Here is a 12,601-nt window from a genome sequence, read left to right as displayed (position 1 = left end):
TGAACCTGCCTGTTGTGAGGATGAGGAGAATAAATGTGAAGGGGAAATCTTCAACAAGCGAGAGAGAGAGAGAGAGAGAGAGAGAGAGAGAGAGAGAGAGAGAGAGAGCAGGAGATCAAAGATAGTAGATTGCTTAATACTGTGTCAACTTCTGTTCAGACTCAGTGAGAATAGTGTGAGATAAAAAGGAAAAGAAATTAAAGAACTAGGAGGAAAAGGATTGGAGAAAATCATAAAAGAGTGGAGGAGGGGGTGGGTGTAATGAAGTGAAGATGGAAAACTAAAAAGCACTAAAAATGGTTTAAGACACAATAAAAATTATAAATATAATACAATAATAATAAAAAAGAGAAGTTGATGGATTTTAAGCCCAGGAAGGTGTCCAAGTGTGAGGATAACTTGGGGTTCAATTTCTGATGTTAAGGCAAGTTATTATGGAGTGGGATGATCCAAATAATCCATGTAGTGTAGTGGCACACAGGTATCTTGAGACATGCCGGCCGGTGTGGCCGTGCGGTTAAAGGCGCTTCAGTCTGGAACCATGTGACCGCTACGGTCGCGGTTTGAATCCTGCCTCGGGCATGGTTGTGTGTGATGTCCTTAGGTTAGTTAGGTTTAAGTAGTTCTAAGTTATAGGGGACTGATGACCACAGCAGTTAAGTCCCATAGTGCTCAGAGCCATTTGAACCATTTTCTTGAGACATGTTGTAGAGAATGTTCAGCTCCTGGGTACTGGGTACCTCCAAGACTAACATGCTCCACCAGTTCAGTTGTGGTCATTGCTATGTGAACACTGTGCGGATATGTTAGTTGATAAACAACATGGACAGTTTCGCAAGATGCTCTGACTTTGCTGTTTGTTAGTGATGGGGGTTGGAGCAAGTGGTAATGAGTTGGGTGCATGTAGAAGATTATACACTGAGAACAACTGCAGAAGTAGGAACATTCAGGTGTGGGTAATGGTTTGGAAATTGCATTAGAATTAAGGTATGGTGGCTCCTTCTCTGTGTCAGTACATACATGGCTCATTCTAACTCACAAAATGTTCCCTTTCATGATAGTATCAATAAAACTTTATGAATCATATAATGACTTGTTAGAATGATAAGAAATTTTAGCAAGTTTGATATTCCATGAAGAAAACTGTCATAGTAAGCTCCTTCAAGAAGTAAACATTTACTGTTACAGCACATAAGAAACAAAAATCATGTCAGTATGGGAAGGAAACTATGAACAAGTAGTATCAAGAGTTAGTACAATTTTAGAAGTAATGAAGAGCATCATATAAGTTTTGAAAAGTGCATAAATGTTGATGGTGGAAAATTGATTTTCAGAGAGGAAATGCAAGGTGGCAATGTTGATACTTCGCAGTCCCCTACCTTCGAGGAAAGTAAAACTCATGAAGGTGTGTGCTCCAAAGAATGTCAAGAAAAAGTTGTAAATTGTAAACATCAAATATATGTTTAATGTCAACCGGTATGAATAAAAATATATTTAATAAAGTGTCTCAGTTAAAATGTGTCAATAGGGATGCCACCACATTGCTTTCTCCCCACACTGATGTGTAGAATGTAACATGCTGTAAGCATTACACTTTTTATTGTGATATGTTTGTGCTATTTTTTATTACACTGATGTGAGGCCATCTTTTTTTTTTTTTTTTTTTTTTTTTTTTTTTTTTTTTTTTTTTTTTTTTAAATGGAACCCTATGTTAAATTTTAGTGTAACATGATGTGCTTATAAAGACAGTTTCAAGTATGTGTATATCATAATATTGAGGTGATTAGTTTTTGAGACACAGATATGTTCTCGTATTATGTTCATCCTGCAAAGCGGCGTTGTCCAATGTGACCTTTCCTGTTGTGTACAGTACATGGTAAAAATGGCTAGTCCTTCCTTACCCGAACACGCCCATTTACCTGACAATAGTAATACATAGTGCGATATTTTGCGCAAAAATTAACAGATGATGTTGCGCAAATATTATTCAGTTATTTGACAACTGTGATACCAAAACAGCAGACAACATACAGTATTAAAATACTTCAAGATGTTAATACATTTTAAGTAACAGAAATACAAGTGTAAATGAGGAGGCTCTTGTTGGTCAGAATTATTTCGTATGTATTTGTTTTTTATTTGAAAATATTTACTATTGATCACAATACGAAGCAAATATACACAAAGAGCAAAACACATACTGTCCATGATACAAAACTTTACTGAAGCATGTGCTCAAAATGCTTCCCCTCTGCTGCAATGCACATTTGTAGTCGCCGTTCGAATGATTTGTGAACGGCTGTGAGGGTGTCATGTGAAATATCAGCACACACTTCGATGATACGTTCCTTCATATCATTTGGCATGGTTGGTATTTGAACATACATTTTATGTTTGATTGCTTCCCACAGAAAAAAATCAAGAGGGGTCAGATCAGGAGACCGGGCTGGCCACATCACTTCAGCACATTGCCCTATCTAACAATCCGGGAACTTTTCATTTAACAGCTCTGAACGCACCCGGGAAGAGTGAGAAGGACAGCCATAATGTTGGAATCACATGCACTGATGCATTGTTAGTGGTACCTCTTCCAGCAAAATGGGCAGAATGTTTCGCAGGAACTGTGCATAGTTATTGGCATTTAGTATACCCGGAATGACGTACATTTCCGATGATGCTGCAACACACGTTAGCACTCCATGGTTGCTGATGCTGTACCTGTCAAAGCCATTGAGGGTTTTCTATTGACCAGTAATGCATATTATGCAAATTCTCATTACCGTAGTTGGTGCAAGTCGCTTCATCAGTAAAACCCCCCCTTGAAGAAACGTTGGATCATCTTGTAGGCGCTGCAGAGCAAACCGACAAAATTCCTGGTGCCATTCAAAATCCACACCAGAGAGTGCTTGACGTAATAAGAGGTGAAACGGGTGAAATCCATGCCAATGCAATATGCGTAGAACACTTCTCTGACTTATACCACATTCCGAGGGTCACAATGAAACAGTAGGGTCGTTATGCTCCCTCTTCATGTACATCGCCAGTTGCAATTTTCTGCCTTGTCCTCTGTATGGCATTCCATGATTCTGATTCAAGTAGTTTCTTGCAAATATGTGCAAGAAGCTGGCGTGTAGGATGCTCACGATCAGGATACAGCTCACCATATCGCTTTATTGCTCTAAACAGCATTTCTTCTGCTTTCGCCATACACTAGAAGCATATCTAACTTTTCTTCGTTGGTGTACATGTCTGCTCCAAGAAACTGTGACGGAAATTTGATGTCTCATTACTCCAGCAGCACATTTATACCCTTCTCTCCAGCTACCTCATGCATCACCTTGCGGCATTATCGAGAAGCAGGAAAACAACGCATTCCCTGTTAAGTTACTAAGTGGTCAACAGGAAAGGTCACATTGGACAAAGCCACTTTGAAGGACGAATATTATATGGGAATGTATCTGTGTCTCAAAAACTATGTGCCTAAATATTATGATATACACATATTTGAAACCGTCTTTTTAAGCCCATCATGTTACACTAAAATTTAACATAGGGTTCCATTTTTTTTAAAGATGGTCTCATATCTCTGTAATAAAAAATAGTACAAACATGAAATGTGATGTATTCAAGTAGCCCCTGTCCCTACAATCCATTGTACAAACAGCATCTTTGTATCTGATACAGTTGGGGAGATACAAGGGGTTTTATGACTTAGCTGCCTCACCCTGTATATTGTTCACTACAGCATTACATGCAATTTCTGTAGATTGTTAAATTGTGAGGAGAGATGTGTATAGTAACTCAAAATATAATTACAACAAAAAGAAAAAAAGGAGAAATTTTTCCTGTACAGACATCAAATATTTGAAAGTTTGGAACCCAGGAGTCATGTCATCTGATAGAGAAAACTAAGAATTGTAAATGGGTAACTGAAATATCACAGAAAACATTATACAAATATTTAAAAACATTGTTTAATGTGAATCAAAATACTTAAGTCAAATTTATGAGGTCTGAAAAAGCGAGACTTGCACTCAGGGTCTATAGTGAAGTGAATCACGGTAGGACAGAATGACAAAAAATCAACAATGAGAAACAAGGTGCTAACAAAATTTAAAATTCTGTATGTAGTGTGTATATATTTAAACAATATTTGCATGTAGTACACATTAGTGGTAAATTTGTTAACTAATACGTAATGTTTGGTTTCCAAAAAGGAAATATACACAACTGGTATGTAACTGAAATTATTGATTGAAGAAAAAAGTTGGTAATGTCATACCCTTTACTTCAAGTAACTGAAAAAATAAATACTTGTTAATATCTACATAATTATTAAATGGTTTTATTTCATTGTTTATTTTTTAATTTTAGATATTCTTTATGTGACAGATTATTATTTACTTGTGACTCTTCAAGCTTTCCTGTTGAATATGTTATAAATATTTTGCTGTTGGATCACGCTGTGCAAATTCCACAATATTTCCTCAGAGCAACTGTCCGACATCTTCAGGTAGTTCAACTTTGATGGTGGCTAGGTACAACTGACGGTATCTGCACGTTGATGGACTGTTTCTAGAACACATGCGCAAAGAAAGCACAGACATGGAAATTGCGCATACACAATGATTTGCAGATAGAGTGTGCCATATTCCAATTCTCTCTGCCGAAAATCGCAGAGCAGCTCTCCCACGCATGCACTGTGTGCTGCATTTGCCAACAGTGTGGCCAAATATTACTCACCAATGGCCATGCTAGACCAATGTTATGACGGGTTTGTTATCAAAGAATCTTGATTTTCACATCGTGATTTAATAGCAACCAATGCAGGGTTCCAGGCTGTGCTCAGTTGAAATCCCACATCCCATCTGATGAGATTATTGGCTGTACAGATATGTATTGCTTCCTTAATGTTGCAGTCCCAGAAAAATGATTCTGGGGATAAAACTTTCGTCTTTTCATAAATCACGCAATGTCCTGTATTCAGATGGTGTTCTGCAATTGGCGACTTTTCCGGTTGACGGAGGCGTGCATGCCGCTGATGTTCATCACAGCTTTCTTGTATTGTGCAGCATGTCTGGCCTATATACACTGCCCCACATTGACCTCTTCCGATTCTGGATGACATGGCACCAAAATAAGGCAAAAAGGCCAAAGTGGTGGGTGTCTTGTATCTTCATTCTGCTCCATAGATTTAACTTGCCTGGGCCTGAATGCATTACGTATCTGTCTCTCAGAATAACCGTTTTGTCGGAACACTGTCTTCAAATGATGTATTTCACTCGACAGGCTCTCAGGATCAGATATCACACGTGCTCTATTATTTACTTGCCAGCGTGCCCATTTACAATGGCTGATAACACATTTGCAGCAGTTTGCAACACGAGGTGTGTTCAAAAAGTAAGGCCACTTTATATTTATATAAAAAAATATTTATTTATTCATCAATATTCATGTTGTCCCCTTCAAAGTAATCCCCTCAGATACAATACACTTGTGCCAATGCTTCTTCCAATCCTCCAAGCACTTCTCGTAAGCCCTTTTTCGTACAGCCTTGAGTACTTCCAGCGACTCAGTTTTTATTTCCTCAAATCTTCATCCTTTCTTAGGTATCTTCAATTTTGGGAACAGGAAAGAGTTGCAGCAGGCCAAATCTGGTGAATATGGTGGCTGAGCCATGAGTGCCATGTTGTTTTTGGCCAAAAAATCTCTTGCAAGCAACAATGAACTAGCAGATGCATTGTTGTGATGCAAAAGCCATTAATTGTTTCTCCACAATTCCATATGTTTTTTGTGTGTTGCTTCACAGAAATGGCACACAATGTCAAGGTAATACTCCTTATTGGCCATATGACCTTGAGGCAAAAATTCATGATGCACTACACCACAGTAAATGAAAAAGAAAACCAGTGAGCAAAACTTTGACATTTGATCGAACTTGGCATGCCTTTTTTGGTCTTGGCTCTCCAGGATGCTTCCTTTGGGACGATTGGGCGTTGGTTTTGATGTCATAACTGTAAACCCATGTTTTGTCACCAGTTATAACCCTTTTGAGCAAATCAGGATCATCTTTGACATCATTCAAGAGCTCCTGGGTGATGCTAATGCAAAGGTTCCCCTGTTCAAAATTGAGAAGTTTGGAACAAACTTTGCTGACACACATCTCATGCCCAAACATGCGAAAAAATTGCATGACACGATGCAAATGAGATGCCAATATCCTCAGCAACTTCTCGTACAGTAATTTGACAATTTTCTAAAACAATTTTCTTCACAGCTGGTGCTGATGCTAATGTTGATGTGCTGGGGAATCCAGAGCAAGGTTTGTCATTGGCATCTTCTTGGCCATCTTGGAAGAGATTGTACCACTTGTAAACTTTTTTTTTTTTGTTAGAGCGGACTCACTGTTGCCACTGTCACCATTTCAAGTGTTTTAAAGTATTTAATTCCATTTTTCACACAAAATTTGAAGCAAATTCTTTGCCCCATTTTTTATAATAATCAAAAATTGCTGAGCACACTAAAACATGTCTAACCTTTCTATTTGTCAAAAACAAACAAAGTATGCCGCACACTTGAAACCGTGAACATAATGTTCGGGACATGTGTACCAATGTAACAAAAAAAAGATCAATAATCAAATGTATGTTGCACATGCAATTTGAAAAGTCACTTTTTTTACAGCCATCATACACTTCTGGCAGTAGAAGTAAACTGACAAATGTTAACTATCAATTTCATAACGTTTACAACCAACATTCAAAAAGTCAGTGTTCACTCTCTTAAAGTGGTCAACACTGTCTATTAAGTGATCTAGCAGTTCATCTCATATAGCTATCATTCCTCTGTGTGCTTCTGTCTCCATTCAACACCATAACCAAAAATATAATGTTGTCTGGCCTGGAGGTTTGTTAGGCAATGGTAATACCATGACTAATCCACTGGCTAGGGAAAACATTTTGAGATGCTGTCTCACCTTTATGGTGCATGGTGGAGACACTCCATGATGGTAGAAGTATACTGCATTCCTTAGTGATAAAATAGAATGGCCTCTAATTGTTATACTAACCCACTTAAACATAAATAAACAGAATGTAAGAAACTGTATTTTGCATATATACGTAGAACAATGTACATAAATGTGTTCTGTCTTGGAAACCACTCAGAATAAAACATTTGTTGCTCAAGTGGCCATTTCTGTCACCTCCCAGAATATTGGATTATTCTCTTGAGTTATCTTGTATAACTTCTGTATTTAACATTTCAGTACATTTGAAAGTGAACTAAATACTTCTATAATGTGCATGTTTGCAATCTAGTCCGATAGACCTAGACCCTGAGTAGGCGATTACTACAATTGGTAAACATTGGCTTGGAAAAGTAAGTTGAAGTATCAAGGATATTTCTATAATCAGATAAGCCCTTCATGAGATTGAACCTATAAAGAAAAATTTTAAAGAAGTGAGAGTAAAATAAAACATACAACTGCTAGATAAAAAATTATTCTTTTATCCTTTTTTAATTTTTTCTCTTTGTTGGCTGAGACACCCTTTGTATCACTAACAAAAATAAGTGGAAAAAAATCTTGATTTAAAACAGAACAACATTAAATACTGTGCATTTGATACAATGAATGAATTACTGATAACAGCAAAACGTTTTAAATGAAAGAAGAAACCTATTGTTCCAGAAGTTAGAAGTGTTGTGTTGTAAGTGTTTCGATCAAAACTGCAGGGAGGTGTGCCTCCTGATGGTAAGTATTGTCCTTCCTTCTTTCTCTTTGTGTTTTTTTTAATAGTATTAATATACAAGTTTTACTGAGAAAAATAATTTTGAAACAATTATAACATAAAGTAATTTGTCATTTGAAATCAGTACTGGCCCAGTTACCTGTAATTGATTGCACAGTTGTCAATATTTATTGCTTATGTTGTGTACATAAGTGTTTGTGCATGATTATACACCTCTCAGCACTGGTTATTAAAGAAATCTAGTATGGTGGACAATTTATGGCATGAAAATGTATGAAGCTGTCTTGGCAATTTTGATTTATTTTTATTTGTCTGTTTTGCATGAAGAGCATGTTATCATTCTTTCCAGTTCAATGGTATCTTGTTTTCCAACAATTTTACTATGTTGTTGGTCAGTCATGAAATCGTGGCTGGTGCACCAGGATCACATATGAATGCTAACGATCAGTCTTAGAACATAAAGCCCTCACTAGTCTTCTTATAGTTTCAATTAGCTACAAATTTTTGATAACGTTGTTAGGAGGTAATCAGGTGCTTGTATTGTGTGTGTCTACATGTAGACGAATGCCACATACAGTGCAAGTCACTTCTCTAAGATTTACTGTAGTAGGATGTAAGCAATCCTCTCTAGTTTTCATGTAATCATAATTTCGCAGAGTAAATCAAAATAGATTGATTTATCACTAAGAATGATATTTATGAATGGACCTCCTGAGATGTTACAACTGCCATGGTTTTTCTTATTCGTACTTATTTACTGTTCAGTATTATGGTATTGCTACAATGATGCCACATCTCCCAGTGCACAAAGCAGTACTATGTAGGAAGTAGTGCTTGGCATTTTCTAGTATGGCCACAAGAAGGATAGTGTTTTGTCTTCTATTTCAAAATCAAATGACACCATATTTAATCCAGGATGTTACACTTTCATTATTTAAAATATGTAACACCTGTATTATTCGCCATTTCTTTTAGCTATACAGTTTTTTTCTCTGCTTCCAAAACAGCATATTTCAGATCTTAATATTTTGATAGACCTTAAAAGTCTCTGAGTTTTGGTACATTCAGAACTGTTGCAGAGTGATCTTTAATTGCATTTAGTATGAAGGTATATTCTGGTATGCTTTCTTAATAATTATAATGTTATGTTTTAATGCATTTTCCCTTTACTGCATGACACTAATATAGTTCTTGCTAAAAATGGTAACATTTTTGATTATAAATATGTCCATTACCACAGTGTGCCAAACTATTCAATGTTAACTTGTAAGTAACTGGAAAGAAAACTTATTTCTGATGATCTACAATATATCTTCCTTAGTATTTTCTTCTTTCTTTTAGATTCATGTTTTACTAATATGAAAGGTTTGTGTCTTGAAAGACTGGGTATCCATAAATTGTGTTCTGTACTTGCAACTTCATCTTTCTGATAACATATATATATATTGGTTTGAAAACAGAAATTATGTATGACATATTGGATGAAATTGAAAATGAAACCAAAGAGCTGCTGTAGATGTATATGTGGATCAGAATAGAGAGGTGCCTTATAAATTGTAATCACTTTTATCTGGTTATACTAGCAACATTTAAATGTTCTGTTATGAACACTATATTGGAAGCAATATTCAGAGGTTTATTTGACCCTTGGTAGAGAGTCACAGGGATGCTGGGAAACCTCAATTAGCAGATGCTTGAATATAGATGCTAACTATCTTGCAAAAGCCTACTTCCAAAGTTTCAAGAAACCATATTAAGTGAGGAATCTAGGAATATATTTCAGACCTCTACACATTGCCCTTACAGGTACCCTGAAGACAGGTTTAGTCTATTACAGTACGCACAGAGACATTTAAACAATCATTTATCTCATACTCTATGCACTAATGGACCGAGAAGGAGGCCTAACATGTGGTACAACACTCCACAGCAATTAGGAGGGTATACATGTAGATTGCAGTAAACAGGTGCCGGATCTGACGTGGGTGTTCTGGCACTACAGCGGACTGTGTGCGCCAGTCATTCTGCAGCACATATAGAAGCTAGATTTTGTGCTCTTTAACTTTTCTAAAAATGAAGGATGAAATTAGAAATTCACTATTGTTATTATTGATGATATGTTTTCTAAGGCAGGCCAGGTGGAAAACAGTTATGATAATGAGAACTTGCTTTTCTTTAGGCTGTGTACATAAAATTGTATAAAAATGGAGAAGAGTCGGATGATGTAAAAATGAATGGATAGACTAAACCTCTAACAAACAATGGAAAATCTGGAATTGAATAAAAACAACAGCACATCCATCTGATATTGCCTCTAGCAGCCCATCTTCCTGTCCCCACAACGTCCCTGCCCACTACCACAGGCAGTACTACAGCATCCTATCCTACCCTGCTATCCCTCCTCCTCCCATCTGAAGAAGGACTTTGTCTGATAGCTAACAAGTATACAACTGTCAATTCCAGTGTGCCTGTCTGTTACTCAATGCCTACACTATTTCATTTAGTTCTTAAATCTCTAACATCAATTCCACACCTGCTGTAAAATTTTTAGCACAGTGTGTAGTAGAATTATATGACCCTTTGGTGCACACCAAGCAAATGTACTCCACATACATATACAGGGTGTTACAAAAAGGTACGGCCAAACTTTCAGGAAACATTCCTCACACACAAAGAAAGAAAATATGTTATGTGGACATGTGTCCGGAAATGCTTACTTTCCATGTTAGAGCTCATTTTATTACTTCTCTTCAAATCACATTAATCATGGAATGGAAACACACAGCAACAGAACGTACCAGCGTGACTTCAAAGACTTTGTTACTGGAAATGTTCAAAATGTCCTCCGTTAGCGAGGATACATGCATCCAACCTCCGTCGCATGGAATCCCTGATGCGCTGATGCAGCCCTGGAGAATGGCGTATTGTATCACAGCCGTCCACAATACGAGCACGAAGAGTCTCTACATTTGGTACCGGGGTTGCGTAGACAAGAGCTTTCAAATGCCCCCATAAATGAAAGTCAAGAGGGTTGAGGTCAGGAGAGCGTGGAGGCCATGGAATTGGTCCGCCTCTACCAATCCATCGGTCACCGACTCTGTTGTTGAGAAGCGTACGAACACTTCGACTGAAATGAGCAGGAGCTCCATTGTGCATGAACCACATGTTGTGTCGTACTTGTAAAGGCACATGTTCTAGCAGCACAGGTAGAGTATCCCGTATGAAATCATGATAACGTGCTCCATTGAGCGTAGGTGGAAGAAACTAAAATGAGCTCTAACATGGAAATTAAGCGTTTCCGGACACATGTCCACATAACATCTTTTCTTTATTTGTGTGTGAGGAATGTTTCCTGAAAGTTTGGCTGTACCTTTTTGTAACACCCTGTATAAAGCAAGATTAGCACTTTCTCTCACAGCAGTATGAATTCTAGTGGATACTGACAACCAGCTACGTTAAAACTGAGATGAAACCCCATTGATGTTATCAGTTCTAGTCACTATGCTGAAAATAATGTATACAATTTGCAGCATCTGGAGAAGTTAAAACAGTTATTGCATGACAATCTAGAAGACTGGAAAGAATTAATCACTCACATGCTCAAATTAATGGCAAATGATGGCTATTATCAGTAAAAGCCTCACTGAAAGGATTCCAGAACTGAGAAAACATTTTGGAGAAATATGATTAAAGGACATTTTACAAATGCCTAGAACAAAATAAAAGACTTGTATAAATTTTTTGTTCTCTAATAAAATTAAAATACCGTTTTAGGGCTAATTGTGAAGTGTGCCACCAGTGCTGTAGAGAAACAACTTATACTTACATTAGTGCCATAACTGTGACTGTAGTATGTATTTATTTTCATAGTTAAGAATTTCTGAAAGTAAGTAACTAGAAGGATTTTGCAGATTACAATAAGTCATAGTAGATGCACTGGTACAGAAGATAAATGTGAGTTTGACAGGAGTTTGAGCTGCGATTATCTAAGAATACTATGTCCGTAACAGAACATCCAGACTTTAGAATAATATCCTAGACTGGCAAGGATGGTAAGAAATATTTCCTCACATGGACTAAGCAATGAGGAATTGGGAGATGGAGTGGACGATAGGTTTAGAACTTCAGAATTGGTTCACATTTGTAATATTTTAAGAATGGATAAAGTATCACACAGATCATTCACTACTTATACATTCATATGAAAGAAACAGTGAGTAAAAAGAAACCCCCTAAAATAGAATGCCTAGCAAATGAATCAAAACATAAGGAAGATTTTGTGTATCCTATCTCATTCCTTAAAATTCCGCCATTTTATTAACAATAAAATAAAATTTGCATAAAAACAGATCTGTCATAGAATTGAAGTAAGAGAATGCAAAAATATAAATGCAGGTGAATAAGGGTGAAATGTCAAAAACACAACAAAATAATGCAAAGAAACCAGAGTATTGAACAGTGTCATTTCATGTGGCAGATGAATTTTTTGCTCCTGTGCCAAATGAAATTAGTCTGTTGCACCTGCTTGTCTCTGGCAGCTTATCCACAGTTATACACATATTCTGCAAATTGGTATGAATTGCATGACAGAGGTTACTTAACATTGCATAGTGTGTGGCAACAAAAACTGCTGATTGGAAGGCCAACAAAAATATACACAGGGTGTCTCTCCTAAGAGATGTCAGGTGCATTTTCCATTGGTTTTTGGCAGATATTTGCAGTTTCATTTCTGCAGTATGTAGATGGAGTTGGTCAAAAACAAATAGCTAACCACATGTTTCATGCAACACTCAGTGTCAGTGGAAAGCATCAGTTTGTTTTCTATTACAAGCAAAATTATTTTTAAAGCA

The 12,601-nt window shown here is 36.9% G+C and overlaps 1 protein-coding gene across 1 annotated transcript in view; it reads left to right on the top strand.

The window, feature by feature from the left end:
• Window positions 1-12,601, top strand: part of LOC126262931 (protein madd-4-like) — a 469,727-nt gene that overhangs the window by 450,228 nt on the left and 6,898 nt on the right. The window contains exon 24 of the mRNA XM_049959860.1: window positions 1,335-1,405. Coding sequence (XP_049815817.1) covers window positions 1,335-1,405 — 71 coding nt within the window. The remainder of the gene's footprint in view (window positions 1-1,334; window positions 1,406-12,601) is intronic.

The sequence above is a fragment of the Schistocerca nitens genome, chromosome 6 (genome assembly GCF_023898315.1).
Source record: "Schistocerca nitens isolate TAMUIC-IGC-003100 chromosome 6, iqSchNite1.1, whole genome shotgun sequence".
In the NCBI taxonomy this organism is placed as follows: Eukaryota; Metazoa; Arthropoda; class Insecta; order Orthoptera; family Acrididae; genus Schistocerca; species Schistocerca nitens.
The sequence above is the reverse complement of the archived record's forward strand: the minus strand, read 5'-3'. Positions and strand labels throughout refer to the sequence as shown.